The sequence below is a fragment of the Brachycentrus maculatus genome, unplaced genomic scaffold (assembly GCF_059751285.1).
Source record: "Brachycentrus maculatus isolate JH-2025_06_01 unplaced genomic scaffold, ASM5975128v1 h1tg000395l, whole genome shotgun sequence".
Classification (NCBI taxonomy): Eukaryota; Metazoa; Arthropoda; class Insecta; order Trichoptera; family Brachycentridae; genus Brachycentrus; species Brachycentrus maculatus.
Genome location: NW_028281144.1, coordinates 845,313 through 869,369, shown reverse-complemented (window position 1 = coordinate 869,369; position 24,057 = coordinate 845,313). Strand labels below are relative to the sequence as shown.

Genomic DNA, 24,057 nt, shown 5'->3' with positions numbered 1-24,057 from the left:
AAAAATAACATTTAAAAAAATATATACTGAGATATAAAATAACTGCTGTTTGCATCGTAAGGCGTTTCACTCATCCAAAATATTAAGTTTAAATGTATCTAGAACATTTGGAATATTTTTTTTACTTTTAATACATTAGAACTATTGAATAACTATTTTTTTTCTTCGTAAAAATAAAAACTCTTATAAAATCGATCAAAAAAGCGCTTCTTGTAATTTTATTTCGAGTCGATATTACGGTAGTCGCATAACAAACCTTTATTTTGATCATTTCGTTTTCATTCCTTCATTTGGAATATGTTAAGTTTTTATTAGTTTGTATCTCTACCAACTTAACTTTGTTCGGTAAAAATCAACTTATGTTATTATTGACTTATGCCCAATATGTGTTTAAATTAGTTTTTCTCATAAAAATAATAGAATTTAGATATTCGAAAAAATATAGAGTTTCAAGCATTTCCGTTAAGAGTCGATATTACAGTTATAACCCCATTTCAGGACCGTGTAAAATACTCTTTATCCTTCTTCAAACCCTTATCTGAACCCCAATGGTGCATAGGGCACTGCATCATATAAACACAGTGTTATCTTGATCGTTAACACATGAAAGAAGGGTGATCAGCCCTCCGCAGCAGTCCAGGGTAGTATTGAATAAATATTAGAGTAAAAAAATCACTTATTTTTATTTTCACCCCCCCTGGGAATCGAACCCGGGACCTCCAGTTGACCATTACACTACGGAGGCAGACACTCCACTGCCACTCTATATCCAGATATCAATTATTAAATCTTTACGTGCATATATTTTTAGATATTACTGAATTCAATTTAACCGGTAAATAGCTACAGCGATACGTTCCAGTTAAAAAAATCAATATGCTCATAAAATTTGTAGATATTCAAGAATATAACAAATCTACAACATTTTTCAAAATGATTTTATTGCACTGTATAGGATAGGACCTTCTCATTATTAAAGTTACTTCTTTAACTTCGCATTATATTTTAGAAGGTAATGATTAATTTCGAGGCAGGCTTATTTAAAGATACTCCCACTGTTAATTATCACATATCATTAGCCGGTTACCATCCGACATGTGGTCTTGTCTAGTTATATCGTAAAAATACGTACCTCTCCGTAGTTATCATAGAATATATTATGTGAGAATTAATCACACATAGTAATTAGGTATACCATTTTTTCTTTAATATTCTGGGTGAAGGAATCATGACGGTGCTTTTAATTGTAAAAAATTAACGCTACTCAGAAGTAAAAAAATGATGACGTAGTAAATAATTATCTAATCCTTATCAACAAATGAAAAATGAAAAGAACATTTTAGATAATGTTACATAATAATTCTCTTATTTACTACAAGTATACACAGGGAAAAAATATTATATACGTTTTCGTTTATAAATACCTACGTATATTTAGAGATTTGCTATTTTCCACGTGGGACATATTAATGAATCTTGAAATAATAAAGAAAATTTAAAATAACAAATGAACTAATTTTTATAACAAACCATTTTCGTAAAAACCCTTAGAACGCTCTTTATAAATTAAAGAATATAAGCATAAAAAAACCTGTATAAATAAGTTAAAATGGGATGAATCAATCTTTAGAAACAAAAATTTGAACACACTGAAAATATTGAAGAATGATTATTTGTTTAAAATTTATTTCATGGTGAAGTAGTTGAAATGCTTTAAGGGGAATTTTCTAATATAATTTCAAAAAATGTACTCTGTAATGGAGGCCAAACCGTCGCATGAAAAACTAGAAATAATATATGTGTTCTGTAGTTAACAGCGATCGTGAAAATTAAAATACATTGTGCTTATGAAGTCTACCCATGATTGATAACCACACTCCTGAAAAATTTTAGGTTTTTGATGTATGGATCAATCTCGTAACACACTATTTGAGTTCACAACAGCTATCTATGCTGGAATGACGAAAGCTTTCATAAGGCAGAGACTCTTTCCATTTTATGTGAGGGAGATTTGTGTTTTTACACACTCAAAATGTTGTAAATATACGAAATAACACAAAATAATGCGTTAAATAATTCTATTAACTATTTAATTCCATGATGGGATTTAGAAAAGAGATTTTGAATTTAAGTCCGCTACTGCTGTAACACAATATGATCCCCGATGCGCAATATATCATGTGTGTATCAACATAATTTATGTAAGATCACCAACTAAACACTAATAACCATAAGGTACGTAACTTATGCTCACTACCGTTCACCGTTTTATATAATAGGCGTATCTTTGTTTGAAATTAATATTTATAAAATTTAATTTACATTTTTGAATAATGCGGACTCGTTCTGGAATTTTTTGGGTGTGTATGAACTACAAAAAAGTATTATATATTTAACCTTCTTTGGCACAGGTCATTTACCTACCTATAATATACAACCACTCATATACGGGATGTTAGTAAGCAAATATATATATATGTATATATATATATATATATATATATATATATATATATATATATATATATATATATATATATATATATATATATATATATATATATATATATATATATATATATATATATATATATATATATATATGTGTGTGTAAAGTATACCATATGCACTGTCTCCGTGATACAGTGATTATCTGCCGTGTTAATTGTTATTTAATATATTGAAAGCTTCCCAACACATTGCCGGATCCAATACAAAAGCTCTTTGCTTATTGTCAGACCACACAAATAAAGTTCGTCTTGATTTAAAAAAAATATATTTAATGGATTTCGATTTGTGTGTCACGGACAATCTTAATAAATACATATTTGGAAATCATCACCGACATCTAGAAGTGATACGGTTTTTGCAGTGATAGGAAACTGTAATGAAATATGTAACACTGAGTTTGGCATCTAAATTGTTATGTAATTATTTTTATACCTGGTTGAGAATCCAATATGTGATTCATGCACCTACCTCAAACGCGTTAACGTCTATAATGTGAAAATCAAATGTAATGTATACCCAAATACAATGATAAAAATATTTTTAGTTTCAACAAAATAGCAAAGAATTACAAATATTTTCAAACAAAATAAGAGCTATTTCAAAAAATATTATTATGATCTTTTTGTTATGTTCTGCTACTTTTCGCGTGTCATGTATTTTGTTTCATCCTGTATGCAGACGTATGGTATTTTAATGATGATTATGGTAATTAATTATTCACTTCACATTTTTATATTTAATGGGGTGTATTTTAATACATGTGATCACACTTTTAAATATTAAATAAAAAGCTTTTTACAAAATTGTGAGCTGAATCTGTTTGCTAGCTTGAATAAGATTTCAATGCTAGTTTATTGAGAAGAAAACACTGTCATACTTATTCTTTTTCTTTTCAATTAATATAATTTGTAATAAAATACATAAAACAGGGTTAAAGGATTCAATAAAAAAAGAACCCTCTAAAAAATAAAAATTATTTATTAATGAAAGTGGAATAACACTTAGTAAGAATGCAAGAAATACATTAAATGGAAAAAAATGAAAACATTAAATGCATATGTTAATATTTTCCTCGAGACCCGAGCAATTTCATATGAACTTAAACGTGCACTCATTACACGCCAATAATCGCAAAGAATACGTATGGTATACCTCAAGGTTATTTGTTATTACCCTTATACAGATGCGAGCTGGTTACATGATGGACACGAACCTTCGATATTCATAATTGTTCTGAATACTTTGTTAGTAAATATACGTAAATACTTAACTCCTGTATTTAAAATTGTTTTTTATCATTCATATTATACTGAATTAAATACTGTTTAGTTAAGTACTGGACAGTATTTTATTCCCAATAAAATATAGAACGGACCGGATCTATCTAAACGGGGTTGATGTATTTTTATTAAAAGAAATAAGTTAAATAAAAGACACAAAACTATTAGGGCTTGATTAAAATTAATTAATGTCGGGTTGTGGTCCCGTGGCTAGTGTCGCGGACTCTTAAGTCAAAGTTTCTCGGTTTGTACCCACTCTACCACAATTTGATACATATTTCTAATAATTACCCGCTTAGGCTCACATAAATACTATGAAATTGAAATATTTGTGTAAATAATAAAAACACAAATATTTCACTTTTATTTTTTTTTAATGATTACGGTTTTCAAAGATAAACTGTTAAATAATTTCTATGAATTCTAACAATTATGTAAATAACGTTATATCTGCTACCTTTGTTATACGAGGTATTTTGTTTACACTATCTGTATGAAATAAAAACTTCGTATATTGTGTTGTAAGGTCAAACCGTTTTGCTAGTAAATATATTGTATGAGTATCAATTAACACAATAAATAGTACTTTTATTTTTTCAAATGAAAATTTGATGCATTTAGCAATTTTTTTGTAAAAATTTGCATGTAAATATTTGTAGAAAGTGCATCTTGTATATTTATTAGTTTAAACATTAAAATTTAGTACTAGCAGTATTTACGAGGTAATATTTAGAAGGCAGTTGAGACAAATTTAGAAAAATAATGATTTACCTTTAATACATGTAATATAAATATTTTTATAACAAAAAGGCAATATTTTACTACAAAAAATTGTCTAAAAAATTCTTGTTTAAGTAATTCAGTAAATTTTGTAATACAAGATAATATTTTTAAACAGTAACTGCAAAGTACTAGGTGTCGTCTGTGGCATTGAAAGCTGTCTCACCGCATTCCCAGATCTGATACAGAAGCATCTAGGCATCCTGACAGACCTTCTCTTGCAAAGCAATTTTGTATGAACTTAGTTTTTTATGAAACAAAATTCGCACGTGGCATGTTTTTTATTATCAAATATAACGACTATGAATAAGGTGATGAGCGCATATTGTAAAATGCAGTGCAGTCCTAAAATCGCACCAACTTCCGCCAGCCTCGTACTGAGTACTTGCTGAGTACCCAGTGCAGGGCAGGCGGTATTGCAGCTAATTACAATGCGGTGGGCCGTACACAGAGCGGCCGCGCAAATTGACCAAGTCAATTGGGCAATTGGCAACGGAAAAGTTTGCCGAATTTCGGTAATTTGCCGAAGACATTCAGCCGACACCGTATTGACTGTACATGCGCGAGTACCTACCGTGTACCCGCCGAACGGAAGCGATACCGAAACCTAATTACGCGGTCACACTTGCGAGTATTGTAGATAAGTACTTTTCTTGCATACGTTTTGTTGCAATTACTATGATTAATGAACCACGACCACTGTCAAATTATATCAAAATAATAATTAAAAGAAAATACAGTATTTCTGATTCAAGCTTGTCCCTAGGTTATAGAGGTTTTCTTAGTTACCAAGCCATGAACCTATAAATGAGAAGTTTATATAATAAAAAATAAGTAGTAATAAAAAACAAGTATTTAATTCAATTAAACACCTGTATTATGCCACTCAATGAGTTTTATCTCATTAAACACAACTAGTTTCGAAAACTAACAGATGTTTTCATATATATATGTGAACAGTAAACCTGTAAATGAAAACATCTGTTAGTTTTCTAAACTAGTCGTGGTTAATGAAATAAAACGTTTTGAGTTGTATAATACAAGTGTTTAGTTTAAAAAAAATTGTAACCCCAAAATGTGATACTTCAGTAAACTCCATAAAAATTATAAGATATCCAAATTATTAAGAAAAAATTAATGCCCATTGGGTAGATGTAAATCTTAAAAAATATAAATAAAAGCAAAAGAAAGACTATTATACCATTTATCAAACATAATTAAAAAATACCATTAAAAAATAAAACAATAAACCTTGAGTGTAAGTCCCTCTCCAAGCCCAAGAGCTCAGTCTCTTTTTTGGAGAGGCCCAGCGAAAATAAAATTATAAGTTTGCCATGTGCATAAATGTATGGAATTTGTATTAAAAAATGTAACTTATTAAATTTAAAAAAAATTAAGATGATAACTTAAACTCTGCAGATACCCTAAAGCAGTGTTCCGGAAACTTTTGTATGTTTAAGGTACGCCTGCCAAATTGAGAAATTACAAAGGTGGTAGGTACATCAAAGAAAAAAAAACAAAGTTGATTCAATATAGATTTATTATTAAAATTAATATGATTTGAAAACTCATATAACATATTATGTGAAATGCGAAATGTGACCTTGCATAACTAAACACAGCCGATCAACATTTGAAGCAATTGTGTTATCTTCATAAAACTTGACTTTTCCGCTGCACACCAACTAATCATTACGGTACACCAATGTGCCGCGGCACACACTTCACGGAACACGCCCTAAAGCTATAATATTTCTACTTCGAGAACGTCCTAATCGTTCGTATTATATAGACAGATAGCATTAAACGTATAAATAATTTGCGATTCACAATTTCGTCCGAACGGAGGTGAAAGGCGAGCAACCACAAACGGTCAGCGGGTGTATTCAGGACGGACACAATAACGAGCCTCTTATTTAGCGCCTTCGCTTTATTGAATCGTTTAAGTGGCCGTCTATAGCGGTCCGTATTATAATATATTGACAGTTCTCTGCGGTTCTCGCTTCTTGGAAATGCTGCGCCGCGGAAAGGTGAGGGCAGTCGCTTTGTTAGAAGCTGACCACAAAGAGCGCAGAGGAGACTGACGTCACTATCAACTGTAAACTTGCGGTAGTGGATCAATATTGTAATCAAATCTTCTCAGAGGTAAATAAGCACCAATAAATTCATTAAAATACTCGGAGAAAAACACCTAACTGTCCATAACGCTGCTACGCCGCAGCGGTAAGCAGAGAGAATAGACCGCCACACCAATTTGCCTTTGATAACAGTCTTCGCCACTTCCACATTTACGCATCTCCTCATAACATACCCGCCGATTGTTCCAACTTCTAACGTGACCACTTTCCTGTACTTGAAATACTTGATCATGCCATGTTTTCCTCAGTCTTCCTCCGCTCCTATTTACAACTACACACACACACACACACACAGATATATATATATAAATATATGTTTATATATATATATATATATATATATATATATATATATATATATATATATATATATATATATATATATATATATAGATAAATATCTTAAACATATTTAAAAAATGTGTAAGTATTATGTCATCTTGTAGATAAAATATCGAATAACTAAAAACACAACAAAGTATCCACTTATATAACTTTTCCGTTTAAAGAATGACCAAAAGTTATTTAATTAGCTTTATGACTGTTTCGACTGCCACTTGGCAGAAGAAACTCGTGTACTTGCACGTAATTGGGGGTAAGGAGCTTTATTTAGATCGAAAAAGCTTTGTTCCGTCCCGAAGCTCCGCGTTCTTGTTGATAGTTTTATTTTGACGCGTTTTTTGTGTTCGAGAAAAAAATGAGTCGGAAATGTTTGTAAACGAGCATCATAAAGTGTCATGTGACAACCGTTTCGGCTTTAATGACTGTCACTTGTGATGAGATATTGTCACTCCAGTTCCCCGCTGTATAGCGCAAGAAAACTCCAAATTAGAATCGAGAAAAATAAATTGCAGCTCAAATGGTCCCAAACCGAGGACGAGAGAAAAATATGGCCAAAGAATATGTATTTTAAATTGATGCCCTCACAAAAATTGGGCCAAAAAGATTAGAATGTGTTATATGAAAATATTTTAACGCTTGCTAGTAGAGCTTTAGAATAATATATGCGCACATCAACTACTGCTTAGGGTATATTAACAACTAATAGATGATATAATGTACAGTTATGATTATTACAAATATAAAAACATCTACCAGTTTGAATGCAGTAGTGAAATGTCGTAATTAAGTAACTCTCATCAATACATAATTACGCAGTAGCTTAATTAATTGTCCGTATAGGTAGTTCTAAGTAGAGAGGCTTCCAACAAGTAAATTGACCGAGGGTAACTATTTGAAAGCAGTTCTCTCGGGTGATTCCGTGGAAGAAGTAATAAAACGCGCATAAATCAAGGAAGTCAGCAGTGAGAAGTAAGCGGAGAGAACGACTCGCGTGGAAACATATTTATAGGATCATGTTTCGTAGAAAAGCAGTGGACCGAGCGTGTAAGACGGAATGATACATCCGAAAACATGTTAACTAGTAAACTCGACAAAAAACCGAATATACGAGGCATTTTTACGTCAACGTTCATTTGGTAAGACATTAATTCTCCCGCCGAAATTACTTTCCGCGTTAAAATGACTGGCGGGAAAAAATTCGGCCATAAATATTAAAGCCACCGGAGTGGCGGATTATTTCGGGAGCTAGAGGTGAGCGCGAACAGGACGAGAGAGAGAGTAATAGTTTTTAAATGAGACGGAGTCTATCGTTAAGGGACTAACGAGGACTAGTGAACCGATGTGTTAATGATTGACTGAAACGTATAAGGTTGACTATATGAAATCTCCATTTCACACGCTCAACTTCGAATGGATGATTTACGGCTCCATTTCGTGCTTTATTAATGGTCTTCGTAAAATAACCTCCAAATATTAGTTGACAGGGTGACATCGATATCGTTAACGATACGACCTATCAAAAAATGTTTCTACCGTTGAAGGATAAGTGTAACTAATAAAAGCACATTTTTTAATGGAAATTTTAAGAAAAAATGACCTTAGAGACATTCGTGTATCATTAGCAACAATTGATGCTAAGGAATGGCGCCACTGTATTTTTTGTACGATAAGTAACTTCCTGTTTTATTTTATTCAAATGTACTTTTTATGTAAAGATGAAGTCTTTATTGCCAGTCATAAAAATATTTTGAGACACTATCAAAATACGCAAAAAATTAAGTAACGGTCTAAAATCAATAAAAATCCTGTTCAAAGTATACGATTAAATTGAATTAAAGTCATTTTATTAATTGATTCGGCAGTCACCTTGTAGTAAAACCTATGTATTTTTAATTAAAATTTATACTTAGTAAATACCACTAGTATTTACTAAGTAATTTTTTTCTTAGTTATTCTCTCGTTATCCATTCGCTCCACATATCCATACCACCGTAAAGAAGTCTTTTCACAATCTTTTCCATTATTCCTTGTTCAGCCTTATATTCCTTTCTTATATCTTCATTTCTAATTCTGTATAATGTAATATAATATGTATGTATATATATTATAGAAACATATATATCTATAATATGTAAAAGCTCATCGCTTAGTCACCTACATACTTACATATTCATAAGGATGAATAATAGTTTTTAAAAATTACAAGTCGTGATTATAAACGACGATTTATTTGATAAAATATTAATATGACGTTCGCTTCCATTTGAATAGCCCGTACAAACTGTGTGTGGCTTTTGTAGCCATTTATTAACCGCTTGACGTCGGGACTTCAAAATATAGTCAGAACAAATGTCTAAATACATTCCTCCTCTGAATAAGTGACTTTCTCCAAACCCGGGGAGTATGCAGTCTATTCTAGCACGGCGTTTATATTTTCACCCCTGTATTTTGGACACACAAGTGTTATAAAAGGTCGGGTAAAGTTTTAACGGTGCAGAAGAATAGTGTTTTGACACCTATCAGCGCAGGAGCGATTCGGTTTATTTTAGGGGGCCCCAAGTCGCGCCCCGGGCGACCCGGGTGACGGATGCGCCCCTGGATTTATTACATTTTGTTGGGGAATTTGTGTCCTAATTTATGACTACTGGTAGGATTGCCGAATGAGGGGTGTATAGCATAAGTAGCTGCTAGGGGTTTACTTGGAATTTACTGGAGATACTTATTTATAATGACAAGGGCCATTACTACTACTGCTTTAATTTCTCTTGATTCCCTTATAATTGTTTAGTTATCAGATGTTCTTTGAAAACATTAAAATATGTATTATTATATAATGATAACAGAAATGGCTTTTTTTTATATAGCGCCGTTTTCGTGAAAAATCACCTCAAGGGCACTTTACAATTTTCGTATTTCACGTTTTCACAGTCTTACATTTTTATAACTATAAATTAGCGTATACGCAATTAAATCAACGTGTATGGATAAGAAAAATGTCAGAATTCCGAAAGGATCCCTATTATTATGAACATAATAAATGTCATGAAAAAAAATGTTTATACTAAATATAACGGAATATTTTCATTAATTATAATTTTGAATAAATATATAGAGCGTATGTACGAGCATAGAGAGTAAAACGCATAATATATTCATTGTAACTGCAAACCGTTGGTAGAATTCCATATTGAATTGTTGAGTAACATATCACAAATTAAACACGGTTATTGGATTGAATTCTACTTTTATTTACATATATGATATGTGACGCGATTCGTCTTTTTATGACATGACACGAGTGTTTGATAATGTTTTAATAAGACGAAATGCGTCACATATCATATATCGCTTACTCCTTTCAAGAACGTCATAAATCCAAAAATCGTCAATTTTGAGTTGTGCATGTTTTCGGAATGCCCAGGAAACGTACTATATCCCAGCAAAAGAGGCATATTTTTAACTTAATATTTACCCGCTACAGGGCAGAAAGTGTTCTTTTTGCATTTTGAAGAAAAGGTATTGATTAATTATTTTTTTTAAACATACTAAATATCTTTCAAATGTAGAAAAAATCTTCAGGTTTTACCCAAAAAGATCTGTTGCACGGTGAAAAGTTCAAAAAGTGGCTTGATATTTATTTTTAATACATTGTATTATATTTTTAAACTTTAAAGACGTTCTCTTGAAAAATCAAGTTTTTTGATTTATGACGTTCTTGAAAAGAGTGAGCGACATGAAAATTAAAGTAGAATTCAATCCAATAACTTTGTTTAATTTTGGATATATTTCCCAACAAAACGCGGTGGAATCCTGATGCCTTGTGATGCTCTAATGCTTGCGAAGTCAATGTAAGAATTCTTTACCAGATTAAAAAAAAAGATAATTATTATGAAAATCATTTCTTAAAACTAAAATTTGTTGAAGTGGATGCGTATTTAAATACACCGGAATCAAACCCAATCGATAAAATTAAGAAAGGTGTGTTGAGATGGTTTGGACATGTGGAACGTATGAGTGAGGAAAGAATGGTTAAACAAATTTATGGGGCAAATGTAGTTCGAAAAATATGCAGGTATGTCAAATATTTGAAAGCGGCCGGGTCAGGAGTCGAAATAATCGGCTTGTATGTATGAGGAGATTCACGAATGTGGAAGAAGCGAAGAATGTTTGCAAATACAGGGTAGTTTGGCTTACGGGAAAGCGGCGTGATGGATAGTTAGTTAGGAATTAAACCCATAACGACTTGCAATATCAGTTGAAATCACCTCCACTGCAAAGAAGTATGTATAGCATTTCAATAATATGTTAGCACAGCTACTCGAAGTTCCAGGTACAAGTTCTGGTGAGGTTGTTTTTTGACATAATTGATTCAAAATAGTTTAACGATTCCCCCTCTATTAAAATTAGTTATATTTTAACATTAAATAAAAATAACCGCCTCATGCTATCGCAGTCTCACACGTCATTGACGAGATATGTCCATCTCTTTTGCACTCCACTGTCCGTGGGGGTGTGATTCTCCTTTGTAATTGGCTCTTCATGGGCGCCATATTGGCTCTGTTGATACCAGTTAATGAAAACGTAATTATAATTATGACTTGCACTCCAATAACGAGAATCTTACCCCTTATAATTATGATCAAATGCATAGTGCACTGCGTTGGATTGAGGAGGTATTATCATGGCCATTCAGTCATTCAGTCAATTGATTTCAGGCGTTAGTTCAACGTAAAATATTATATTAGTACACCTTTTTCAAATCGAACCCGAATTTAATGCATCATAATTTGACGTCTTATCCTGCATTAGATAAGGACGAATATGAAATTATTAAAAAAATATATTATACGGAATGTTCATATGTTAACCATTTATTCATTTATAACTATGAGGTGAAGTGTCCTAATTCCTAAGGTTCACATGGCCTTTAGATTATTTTTCCTTAAATTAAAAAAGAACATTATTAAAAAATTATTAAAATAAATAACAGTTTACTAAGAATAATACTTTGTTAATTTCAGTTTTTATTGGTAAATACCACTTTTTCTTGAAGTCTATTGTGACACGTGTTACCATGCATTCCAAATCATTTTCAAACACCGTATTTGAAACTAATCTAAATTTCAGAGTTGTGTTCTTGGAATTTATTTTCTTTTATTTATTTGTTATCTTCATTCTACAACGTCCCAAAGACACAACTCTAAAATTAAGACTTACCTTCACATACGGTGTTTGAAAATGATGTGGAATACATATAAATACGTGTTACAATAGGTTTTAAGAAATAGTGGTATTTATCAAGTAAAAATTAAATAAAAAATAGATAGATACTACCACAAAGCCGAATCAATTTATAAAAATAAATTAAAGTATCATTAATACATACACGCACACGTACACATACATACATACACATAATTGTACACATATTTGTGTGTTTGTGCAAATCGGCACCAAAAAATAATACTTAAATCACTATTGTACGTACTTACTATTGTTTATATTCGTGGTTTTTCTTTTAAACGTGTTAATAAGTCATATTTTTCTTTCAGATAACTAAACTGAAGATCGATAGCAATCCATTCGCCAAAGGATTTAGAGATTCTTCCAGGCTAACGGAATTTGAAAGGTGAATATAAATTTATTTCAAGCGCTTTATCACTGTTAAATACTCAGGATTATGCCAAAATAATATACCATAACAAAAATCTCAAATAAAAATATAAATGTTAGTTTGTTTAAAATATTAATTCCCCTAAAACAAATCGATTGGTTTGAATTTTGACACAGCGTTATATTCGAATACGCGAGATTTTTATACAACTGTATATTTAACTTTCGATATGTATACATGTTTTTTTTTTTTGAAAAACAGTCTTTCCACTACAATGGCAGCACCATCTGTTGAACGTAACAGTAATTCAAAGCATTGCTCATGGTGAACAACATGCTTCTAAACAGCTACTGCCACTTAGTATTTTCAATGTAATTGATTACGTTGTGGTTCAAAAGATTTTCTAATATTTTCATTGCTTCACAAACATTGTAAAATGAAACATGTTTGAAATGTGGTATTTTTATTTTCTTTCATTTCCATTTGACCGAACTGAACCTCAGTATCACGTGATTTTTTAATAAAACTAAATAAACAATGTATTTGTTTTAATCCTGAGTGTTTTACATTTTGCAATTTAAATTATTATTATTTATTTATTATGAAAAGTAGATGTAATATTTTTATATGCATGATATTATGTTCACCTAATAGCCTTGAAATTTTTAAATGCATTCTTAAGATTTCTTACTTGTTTATAACCCTTACCCTCATCAAATGGTGCATAGGATAATTATACAGATGCAGTGTTTTCTTGATCGTTAATTACACCAAGAAAAGGTAATCAAACCTCCGCTTCACAAACCAGTCCAGGGTAGTATTAAGCATAGTATACATAATATTGCTATGATAAGTTAATGATTTTATTATTACAAAGTTATTTGATTATACTAAATTTAATTTTGTTTCTTTCTTACCTCATATGCATTTAATTATTACAAAATTTTACATATTTTATAAAAAAAATTGATTCGTAATTCTCAATTAACAAATAATTATTCCAAATTAATAATATTTTTAATTTATTGTTTAATTTTGTTATCAAAATCAAAAGAAACGAAAGTTATATTACAATAAATTAAATTTAGTCAACTCATAATATCGAAAGATAGTAATTACGCCAATCGGTACATTTGCATGTATAAAAGCATAATTAATTAATCAAATATCGAAACATTTTAAAAAATTGAAAACAATTGTTATAAATATTACAAACAATTATAATAATTCTGAAAAGCTTTCACATCAAAACGGGTGACATTTTTGCAGGGAATAAAATAATTATTTTGACCAAGGTCTAATCGATTGCCATGCACGTGACAATTCAGTAACATTTCGATTCTGTGAATTTCACATAAATATTACACGGTATTTGCCAGACAAAGAGGAAATATAAATGTATCTTACAATGTTGGGAGCTAAATATGTTACCAACTACGAACTTGCTAAAGGATTTCTTACGTACCGGGAAACTCGTACAAAAATCGGAAAAAAATAAAATATAATACTGACCGAAAATATTACTTCATCGTATTTTTTTCGAATATTTTACAAATTGGTAGTCTTGTAATTTTTATTAGATAATTTTTAATTTTTAAAGTTATTTTTATATAATTTTTTTATATTTATTTATATATTTAAAAAAAAATAACCCGCACGGCCTCTATTTTAAAGCCTTGTCTGGAAGTAGGATAGTTAGTAGAGGAAGGGTTAGGTGTTAAAATTACATTACGAACACCCAGACCAATTGAAAATAAATATTTCTTGAATTGCGGTAGGAATCGACGCCAGTTTTGCACTCGAGCGTCTACTGACTAAGCTACGGCGTCTATCATAATTGAATTGTTTTTTGACCACAACAATGTACAATCCACAATGAAAATTATACGATTCATGAAGTGTAATGTTATCAAATTACTTATGAAATGTTGTTTGCTTTGCAGTATTTAAAAAAATATATATTGTATCATTTAATAATGCAGTAGTTGGTATTATGCTTAAAACCATAGTTGATAGATGTATATTGAATATTTATTATACTTTATAATTGGTTTAAAATATGTTTATATTTTTTTATTTTATAAATAAATTCATACGTCTAAACGAAAAATGAGCTACTTACTTTTATTACTATGGGTCATGAAGAATTTAGTTAAAATATTTTGAAACCCGGTCTTAAATTCGTTTCCTATCCCTTAACCACTGAAATTAAAGCTGTTGTATTGATATAACAAAAGCATTGCACAAAACAAGTCTGTATAATAATACACTAATCCCTCCAAACTGACACCTTTCACCATTTCGGCCATTATCGGAAGCTTAAAAGCAAATTGGTGAATTTTTATTTTCAAGTGAAAGCTTCATGCAGTGCTACCGCCCCCCCTGGTGGCAGAGCCCCCTCGGCCCCCCGCAGCCCCCGGGGCCCTGGCCAGACCTTCCTCCCGGCTATCCTAAGTAAGCTCTCCTTCATTATCCCTTCTTACTCGGTCACCCCTTCTGGATTACGCGCCACGTCCTCCCGACGTCAAGGATTTTCCGATCGATAAGATTGATATCCCGAGACGGGTCTTGGCAGATATACCTACTTTTGATTTTATTTTCGGCTGTATTTCTTGCAGTTTGCAAAGTTTTTATATTTCACCCTTATTTATTTAATGAAAATTGTTTTTTTAACTCAAAAAGCAATTATGTCTTCTCATTTCTTTACAAAAGTTCTAATTTGATCAAATTATTTCACATATTTATTTTTGAAATCTTGAAATAATTGGAGATTATTTGTTTCAAAAAATATATATATTTTTAAAACATTTTTAGAGATTATTTTACGCTTTTATTGTATTATATCTGATTATTTTACTTAATTTAGTACTTTTAGGCAAAAGTCTTAACTAAATGCATACATTACAAAGCTCGTTGCATGCTTCATGCATTCAACACAAAGCACGTTGCATGCTTCATGCATTCATTACAAAGCACGTTGCATGCTTCATACATTTTTTTACGTATGTTGCCACTCATCAAAATGTTTTACTTAGGCTATGTAGAAATAGTTTATTAATATAAAATATCAACATTGTAAAATTCTTTCGATCGAAATCCGGTCACATGTGAAAAAAAATCAAGACGTTGTTTAATTACCGTATTTTACGGATTATAAGTGGCACTTTTTTCTTTTAAAAAAATACCTCTAAAATTTAGGTGCTTTTTACACTCGAAATTAATATTAAAATGGTATTTTTTTAAGTGTTTAATATAAAATTCTAGTAAGTCTTAAAAATAGCCACACATTCGATGCCGAGGGTAACATATCTCTATATGATCTTACCAGGTCGCAACCAGCTCACTTTATTTGGTGAGCGTGCCTTTGCGGGCCCGATGGCGTGGAATGCTCTTCTACTAGTAGTTAGAAATACTGAGATTGAGATGATCTTAAGAAAAAACGCATTTGTTTGCTCATTTCAAAAAAAGAATTTCCACTCTCTTCTTTTCCTCAATTCATTCACAGCACGGCGACCTTGAAGTAGTATTTTACGAAAATGGCGCTATATAAATTATCCATTTTTTATTGATCTGGCAACATTGAAGTAATGGAATAAGTTTTTTTCGTTTGGCTTTGTAATTTAGCAATAAAAATAGTAAAATGTAATTAAATAAAAAAAAGTCTTATAAATCACGGCGCGTCTAATAGTCCGTAAAACAAGGTGTATAAAATGCAGTTCCACCAAAAGATATCAGCACAAAACTGAATTGAAATGAAACGTTTTTTTTTTAATTAAACACTTAAATATTTCACTTTAAAGAGTTTTATTTATATTTACGACTAGTTTCGAAAACGACAGATATTTTCGAAACTATTCGTTAGTATAAATAAAACTCATTAGAGAGGTTTATTCAAGTGTTTAATTTTAATAAAATAATCATGTCAGTCCACATTTTTTTTTGAATTACCTAACGTCCAAGTGACTCTAAAATCTAGCTACGGCTTATGCGACACCGTTTATCATGTCCCTACTTAGGCTTCAACTTTAAAAGTTTCATAGCCTATGCCTACTTGTGAGTGGATTTACTCTTTATGTTTAAAGTTACTATAATTTCATGTAATTCATGAGTGGTCATTCCACAAAGTTAATGCCGAATCAATAAGTAATGAAATAAAATGTAATAAACTTTCAGGGAGACGATGGAGTCGATGCTGGCCGAGCAGCAGTACCTGCGCGCGCCGCTGAGGCCCTTCGAGCTGGACGGGCACAATAATAATCTCACGCTGGAGGAGAAGGCACTGCTGGCGGCGCGCTCGCAGCTCTTCCTGCGCGCGGCGGCGGCGGCGGCGGGGCCCTACGCCCTGCCCAGCCTGCCCGCGCTGCCCGGGCTCTACGGCCTGCCCGGCGGCGCCGGCCTCTGGGGGCAGTGGGCCTGCCTGGCCGCGCACCAGCTGCCGCGCCCGCTCTACCCGCCGCTGCCGCCGCCGCTGGCCGCGCCGCTGCGCTACTCGCCCTACCCGCCGCGCCGCGCCGAGCCCGCGCCCGCTGAGCGCGCCGAGCCCGCCGAGCGCGCCTCGCCCGCCTCCTCGCCCGACCGCGACATGCCGCCGCAGAGCCCGACCTAGAACACCCTCAATACTAGAAAATAAATACCTTATTGTACGCTGCTCTCGAGGACGTACCAAGAGAGTCACTTTGTGGTAAAATCTATCCATTTTTAATTTAAATTTTACTTAGTAAATACCACAATTTCTTATAATCTTTTATCCATTTTCAAACACCGTATGTGATGCTACATTTTTTAATCGTTTTTATTATTATTATTTTTTTAAATATTATTACTTTTCATATACAATTTCTATACATTTCTATATAATACAATCATTTAATTTTAATTGGGTTGAGCTTCTCCCATAAAGGGACTGAGCCCTTGCGCTTGGAGAGGGACTTTTCCTTATTTTTAGTTTTTTTTTATTGTTTATAGATATTTATACATTTAAAAAAATACATACATGTAATGTCTTTTTCCCCACTGACAAGAAATATAAAATTGTAAGACATTCATATCGTGGTGTGTCTCTATTGACATATAATTTGTCTTTGGCTTGAGCATTGATCTTTCCCTTTTCACCTTTTCCTCCCTCCCGTCCCTCTTACAGGTATTTTCACTAACTTACAAATGTGAAAATTTGTAACTGGAATGGTACAAATACCTGTTTTGTGTTACTCATCAATATTAATATTTTTTCTTGTTAATGTGAAAAAATAAATAAATAAAAATAAGTATCTACTCCTACCCTCTTTTCAAACTTCAACATCCCAAGGACCCAACTCTAAAATTTAGAATTAGCATCACATACGGTATTTGAAAATGGTGTAGAATGCATCGAAACACGTGTCACAATGGATTTAAAGAAATATTAATATGTACTTAGTAAAACTTAAATAAAAAATGAGATGAATGTTATTCAAATAAGAAGATATAAAAAAATAATATATTGTATTATCCTGAAAATTACGGTACATCGCTTACATACATTGATTTAATCGTCTCTGAATATGCTATCAGCTCGTGATGGAATTGTAGAGTGCTCATATTGAATCAATACATTTAATACAGATCAATAATTAAATATTTCCGAAAATTGTAATGATACTTTCCATTATTTATTTCTTAAATTTTCATAACAAGATTAATTGGAGGTCTGAAAATGAAAGATATTATTGATGATTTTTAATTAAAGTACTATCCGTTCTCACATATTAAGTATACGAGTATGCAAATATTTAATGTAAATTCAATACTATTTTCAATCATCAAGATCTAGGTATGGCAGAGTGGAGGTATCCCCTATGAACTTAATCACAACCTGACTTTAGTACATACATATTTTATTACTTATTTAACATGATTACAAAATTTATTGGAAAATAGTATGGATATTTTTCTTCTTACCTTTAGGTAAAAAATCATTTATGATTAATAAAAAACCCATACGTATTTTCGTAAAATCGTATACTCAATTGTGCTTTCAGACCTCCAGTATGTATGCAGTTTTTTAAATTTTATTTTAGAAGTAATTAGATAGAAATTCATTTTTATAATTTATTAAAAAAGTAATACTGTATATCAATTATTGTAACCAAAATTATGAATCATATTGAAAAAATCCATTAAAAATTAATTCCGATTTTTTAACGTGTGTTATTGCATTTGTTTTGTTAGGAATATAACTTTTTTGTTGATCAAAAGCGATGTAATATGTACTTAAATTCTTTCATGGTTGTTACGATGATATTATTATTTGGATCGCATACACAATTTATTGCTTGATTTTAATTATTTTTTACTGCTATTCAATGATCAAATGTTATTGATGTGACTAAAATTGCAGGCTTTGGGACAAAAACAAAATTTAAAAAAAAATAATATTCTTAGTACCTTTATGATTACACACAACTTTAGAAAAGGAATATACAAAAAAATAAAAAATGAAAAGCCCCTGAAATTAGGTGTGCAAAATATGCTACGGTATAAAATATGTTATAAAGATATTTGATGGTTATTGTCATGAGGAAAAAAAGGCTTTTTGTGACATGTGTGGTTTTTGTCCCAAGGTTTTCAATTATAGTTTAAACTGATGAAAAAAAACATAAATCTTGAATTGTTTTGTGGTCTCTTGTAAATAACGCAATGAAAAAAAGCGATATATACATATATGTAGCTAAGTATGTAGCTTTAAATGTTGTAAAATAAAATTATAAAATCATTCAGTATTAAGGTGACCCTTCGTGATATAATTTTAATATTATTTTAGCTGATGAAGCATAATTTTATTAACTAAACACAAAGTTCAGTCAAAAATTATTCCTAATTTCTCTTGTTTATTGTAAAATGATATTAGAAAATCCGTACCCATAGTTGTTATTTTAAGAAATATATTTATTTATTTATTCAAACTTGATGTTTGTTTATATTATGAGTTTGAAAAGGTGTTTAAAAATTGATTATATAAACACGTTATTTAAAGAAATATGTATTAAATATGTAACCTCGAATTCTTTATATTGTATTTCAAATAATTAATTTACCATACAGGGTGTGTCAAAAAATATGGGGTTTAAAAAGTCGGCAGCTTTTGCAACAAAGATGAAAGAAAAAATAAAAAATTTAGATTCTCAAAAAACTTGAGTAATGTTTATGGATTTCTCAATATTTAAATAACTCATTACCATAATGATATTTTATTACTTAAATATTGAACTTATTTAAAAATGTATTTATGCTAATAGCTTTTTGTACCATATTACCTGCTTCTATTTTTTTGGACGCCCTGTAAGTCTCTATTATTATGTACATAATACATGTCATGTTAAAAATTACATATACTAAAGATTCCGGATGATATTTCATTGATTAATTGGATTAAAAACATTTTAGGTCATGAAGCAAATATTATGTACTATTTATATGTATATCTATATATATAGATGTATATATATATATATATATATATATATATATATATATATATATATATATATATATATATATATATATATATTTATAAATATATATATATGTATATATACATATATATATATATATATATATATATATATATATATATATATATATATATATATATATATATATATATATATATAATATTTTATACATATGCTATTAGTTTCACAGCGTGTACTTAATTTATTAATATAAAAAAATAAAAATAAGAAGTGTTTGTAAATACCTACTTAATTAATTTATGTCAATAATAATTATTAGACAATTCTTTAGCAACGGTTTTTACCGCTGATGTACATAAAGCTTTGCAAAATATAAGTATGTTTAATGTTTAATTCGTTGAAGAGTACTATTAAAAGTAATGTATTACTTTTATTGTAATTTATAATGAAACAAAAGATTCCTGTGTACTCGTGTAAAAATAGATAATTTTAGTGTTATAAATATTATGAATAAATAAATGTTCGTTATGTATATTATTAGAATGATTTGTTTTATTTCATCGGATGTGTTCAAACCTCGTCCTGAAATAACGTGCATGATATAAAACGTTATTGTCAACCATCATCATGAGAATCTTATTTTCAAATGTCAGTTTTGTGACCTTAAGAAGACTCAATGAAGTCTTCCACAGTAAAATAATCAGAAAAAAATATCACACAATAGTTTATTCTGTGGTGTCTGCTGATATTATGAGATGATAAAATCTGGATACAAAATCTGAAGTATACTGTGGATATGCAAATACAAAAAGAAAAAAAAACTCTTTCTAACAGTTAAAAAAAAAAATTATTAAAAAAAAAAGAGATAAAACTCTTCTCATTAGTACACTTTGATTTGGTTAAAACATTTGGCTACTGCGCTAGAGGTTCCGGGATCGATTCTACGGCAAGATAAAACAAATGGTAAGAGACATTTAAAACAAATGTATTTTCACCCTAAAACATTTGCATTATTACCCTGGATTAACGGAAGCGCAGGATTGATCCCCTTATCTTCTTGATTTATTTTTATTATTTATTGTTATACATGTATTTATTTATTTATTTCATAGATAAATACATTTAAAAAAATCAAAGTAAAAAATGTTTCTCTATAGTTTATTCTGTGGTATCTGCTGATATTGTGAGATGATAAAATCTGGATACTCAATCTGTATGATACTGTGGATATGCAAACTATAAAGAAAAAAACTCTTTCTTACGTCAAAAAAAAGTCTTTAAAAAATGAGATAAAACACGTCTCATTAGTCCTCGTTTATATTAACGATCAAGATAACATTGCACTGATGAGATACATAGCCCTAAAAACCATTGTTTTGCGATGAGGGTTAGAAGATAGATAAACTCTTTATAATAAAATGTTACATAACTCGATAGATTAGTATGTTCATATTTTTTATTCAGATTTCACCCCACTTAAGCAATGTTTAAAAAAAATTTTAGACGAAGGCGTTCACTGAGATGAAAATATAAAAGGCTGGGGATTTTTAGAGCTCACGACTTGCCGTTGACTTGAAATACGTTATATCGAATGACTGGTTTTAAAAATAAGCATAATTTTGTACAATTACATTGTAATAGTTTTTTTTTACCTATTTGAAATAATTCAGAAAACGTGTCGGGTTGTGGTCCCGTGGTTAGTGTCGCGGACCTTGAGTCAGAGTTTCTCGGTTCGAACCCACTCTACCACAATTTGATGCCTATTTCTAATAATGAGCTGATTAGGCTCACAGAAATAGTAGGTACAAAATTGAAGTATTTTTGTAAATAATGACAACACAAATCTATTTTTTTTTTAAATTTGAGAACAAATTAAGGTTTTTTCTTATGCTATGTATAATACATACAAATACACTAGATATTATTTGAAAATCCTATGATTTAATCTTCTATCAGCCACATAAAACAATATTTGTCTGATTGCCTTCAATTTATATAAAGTCATCTTGGAAGCACGAAGTGGAGTTTTTTCACGCCTATAAATTATTATTTTGTTCCACATGCAATGACATTAATAATCCTACAGCAAAGTTAACTAAGTTGCTTAAGCATGTCGATGTTGGCGACCACACAGATGGCGTCTGCGAGATATAAATTCATTAGCAGACTAACGCTGTTAGGACTTCAGAAAAAAATCAAAGAGAAGTGATGTTCTCATTCTCAATGTTTGTACGTCAGCGCACAGCAGCAGTTAGCTGTAAGTGTATGGGGCGCTAAAGAAATACTGTGACAAGAAGGTCGTTTGGGAATCAAATCCATCTAGGTAATGACAATAATATATTTTTAAACGTTTTTAAAGCTTTTTTTGTTACTTTATTTGAGATTTAACTACTTTCTTGTAGCTAGAATGACAAATTTTATCAACACAAGTGTGCAGTCTGCTTTGACTTTTGCACGGCGCATACAACATCTCAGGAATAATGTCTCCTGATGCCACACACGTAGAAGAAGTTCTCATTGACAAACCTTTCTCTCTCTTATCTGGTAGCCCTGGCATCTATGTGCAAAATGAAGATAAGAAAAATGATTTCCTTATTGGCTTCAATTGAATTGATTAGACAATTAATTTTTTTTAAATTTTTTTTATTTTTTTTTATTTTCATAATACATAGATACATTCAATATACATTCTCTCCAATAAAGAGACTAAGCTTATGTGCTTGGAGATGGCTTACACTTATTATTCATTGTTCATGTTTGTGGGTGATATAATTTTTTTTATTATAATATACATACATATAAGTAAGTCTATATCTTTTTTTTATACTTATTTCAGAGAAAGACTCGAAAATATTTAGATCAATTAGTAAACATATTTACACAAATATTTCAGTTCAATACTTTTTCAGGTAAGGTAAGCAGTTAGTGTTTGAAAATAGGAATCAAGTTGCGTTAGAGTGGGATTTGAACCTAGAAAGTCTGTCCGCGACTCTAACCTAAGACCAAAACCCGACTGATTGTCCAAATGATTTTTCTTAGTTCACTTTGTGTAATACCACTTTAAAACACTTTTCTAAATGATTATTAATTACCAAACCGGTAGTCATGAAGTAGTGTTTTTTAAATGGTATTACACAAAGTGAACGATGAATGACAAGGAAAGTGTTATATTACCACACTACAAAATCATCATTCATTCAAACCTTTATCCGCACCCTGATGGTGCATAGGGCACTGCGTACAAACGCAGTGCCCTATGCACGCAATGAAAGAAAGGTGATCAGCCCTCCGCTTCAGGTAATATAGAATAAATATTAGAGTGAAAAAATCATTTATATTTATTTGACCCCCCTGGAAATAATGTCACCCAGTGAAATAATGTTTCTGCCATTGTCATTTTTTTTTAAATCAAATAGAATAAAAATTTGAATTAAAACAAAATTTGTTCGAACGACATATTATATTTTTACATATGATAGACATTTTATATGTATATATTTTAGGTATGATACTTTTACAAAAGTTAAACCTTATTTCGTCATAATAATTTATTCTTGTCAATTGGTAGGTAATCTATACGGATAAATGGAGTATTTCCAATATATTCTTTCAAAGCTCATGTCGGTCAACGCGCTACTTGCGATGATATCGACATACCCCAATTTAGCAGACTGCATGACCCGTCACGCTAAGTATCCCTTTCCTAATCTTCCTGTCACAAAGTGATTGTTTCCTCCGGGCTATCACCCTAATCTCGCGCCATGGGGTGTAGTGTGTAATGCACCCCAACAGCTATGAGTGGAGACTGTGATATCTTTATAAATCGACCCCCGAAAGATTATTTCACGGGTGGTTCACCCGCTTTATTGTCACTGAGATTCAGAGTCATCTTTATAAGTATCGAAACGTAAAAGAAAATAAATAATTTTATTTTCTTTTAC

The 24,057-nt window shown here is 31.0% G+C and overlaps 1 protein-coding gene across 2 annotated transcripts in view; it reads left to right on the top strand.

Moving 5' to 3' along the window:
- The window catches only part of LOC148302989 (T-box transcription factor TBX20-like), a 36,088-nt gene extending 16,000 nt beyond the window's left edge, over positions 1–20,088 (top strand). The window contains exons 3-5 of one of the 2 annotated variants that reach the window (XM_088270726.1): positions 12,604–12,680; positions 15,018–15,119; positions 16,839–20,088. In XM_088270726.1, the coding sequence (XP_088126852.1) occupies positions 12,604–12,680; positions 15,018–15,119; positions 16,839–17,271 (612 nt within the window). In that variant the 3' untranslated portion in view covers positions 17,272–20,088. The remainder of the gene's footprint in view (positions 1–12,603; positions 12,681–15,017; positions 15,120–16,838) is intronic. The other variant, XM_088270727.1, reaches the window with a different exon arrangement.
- The last annotated feature ends 3,969 nt before the right edge of the window (positions 20,089–24,057 follow it).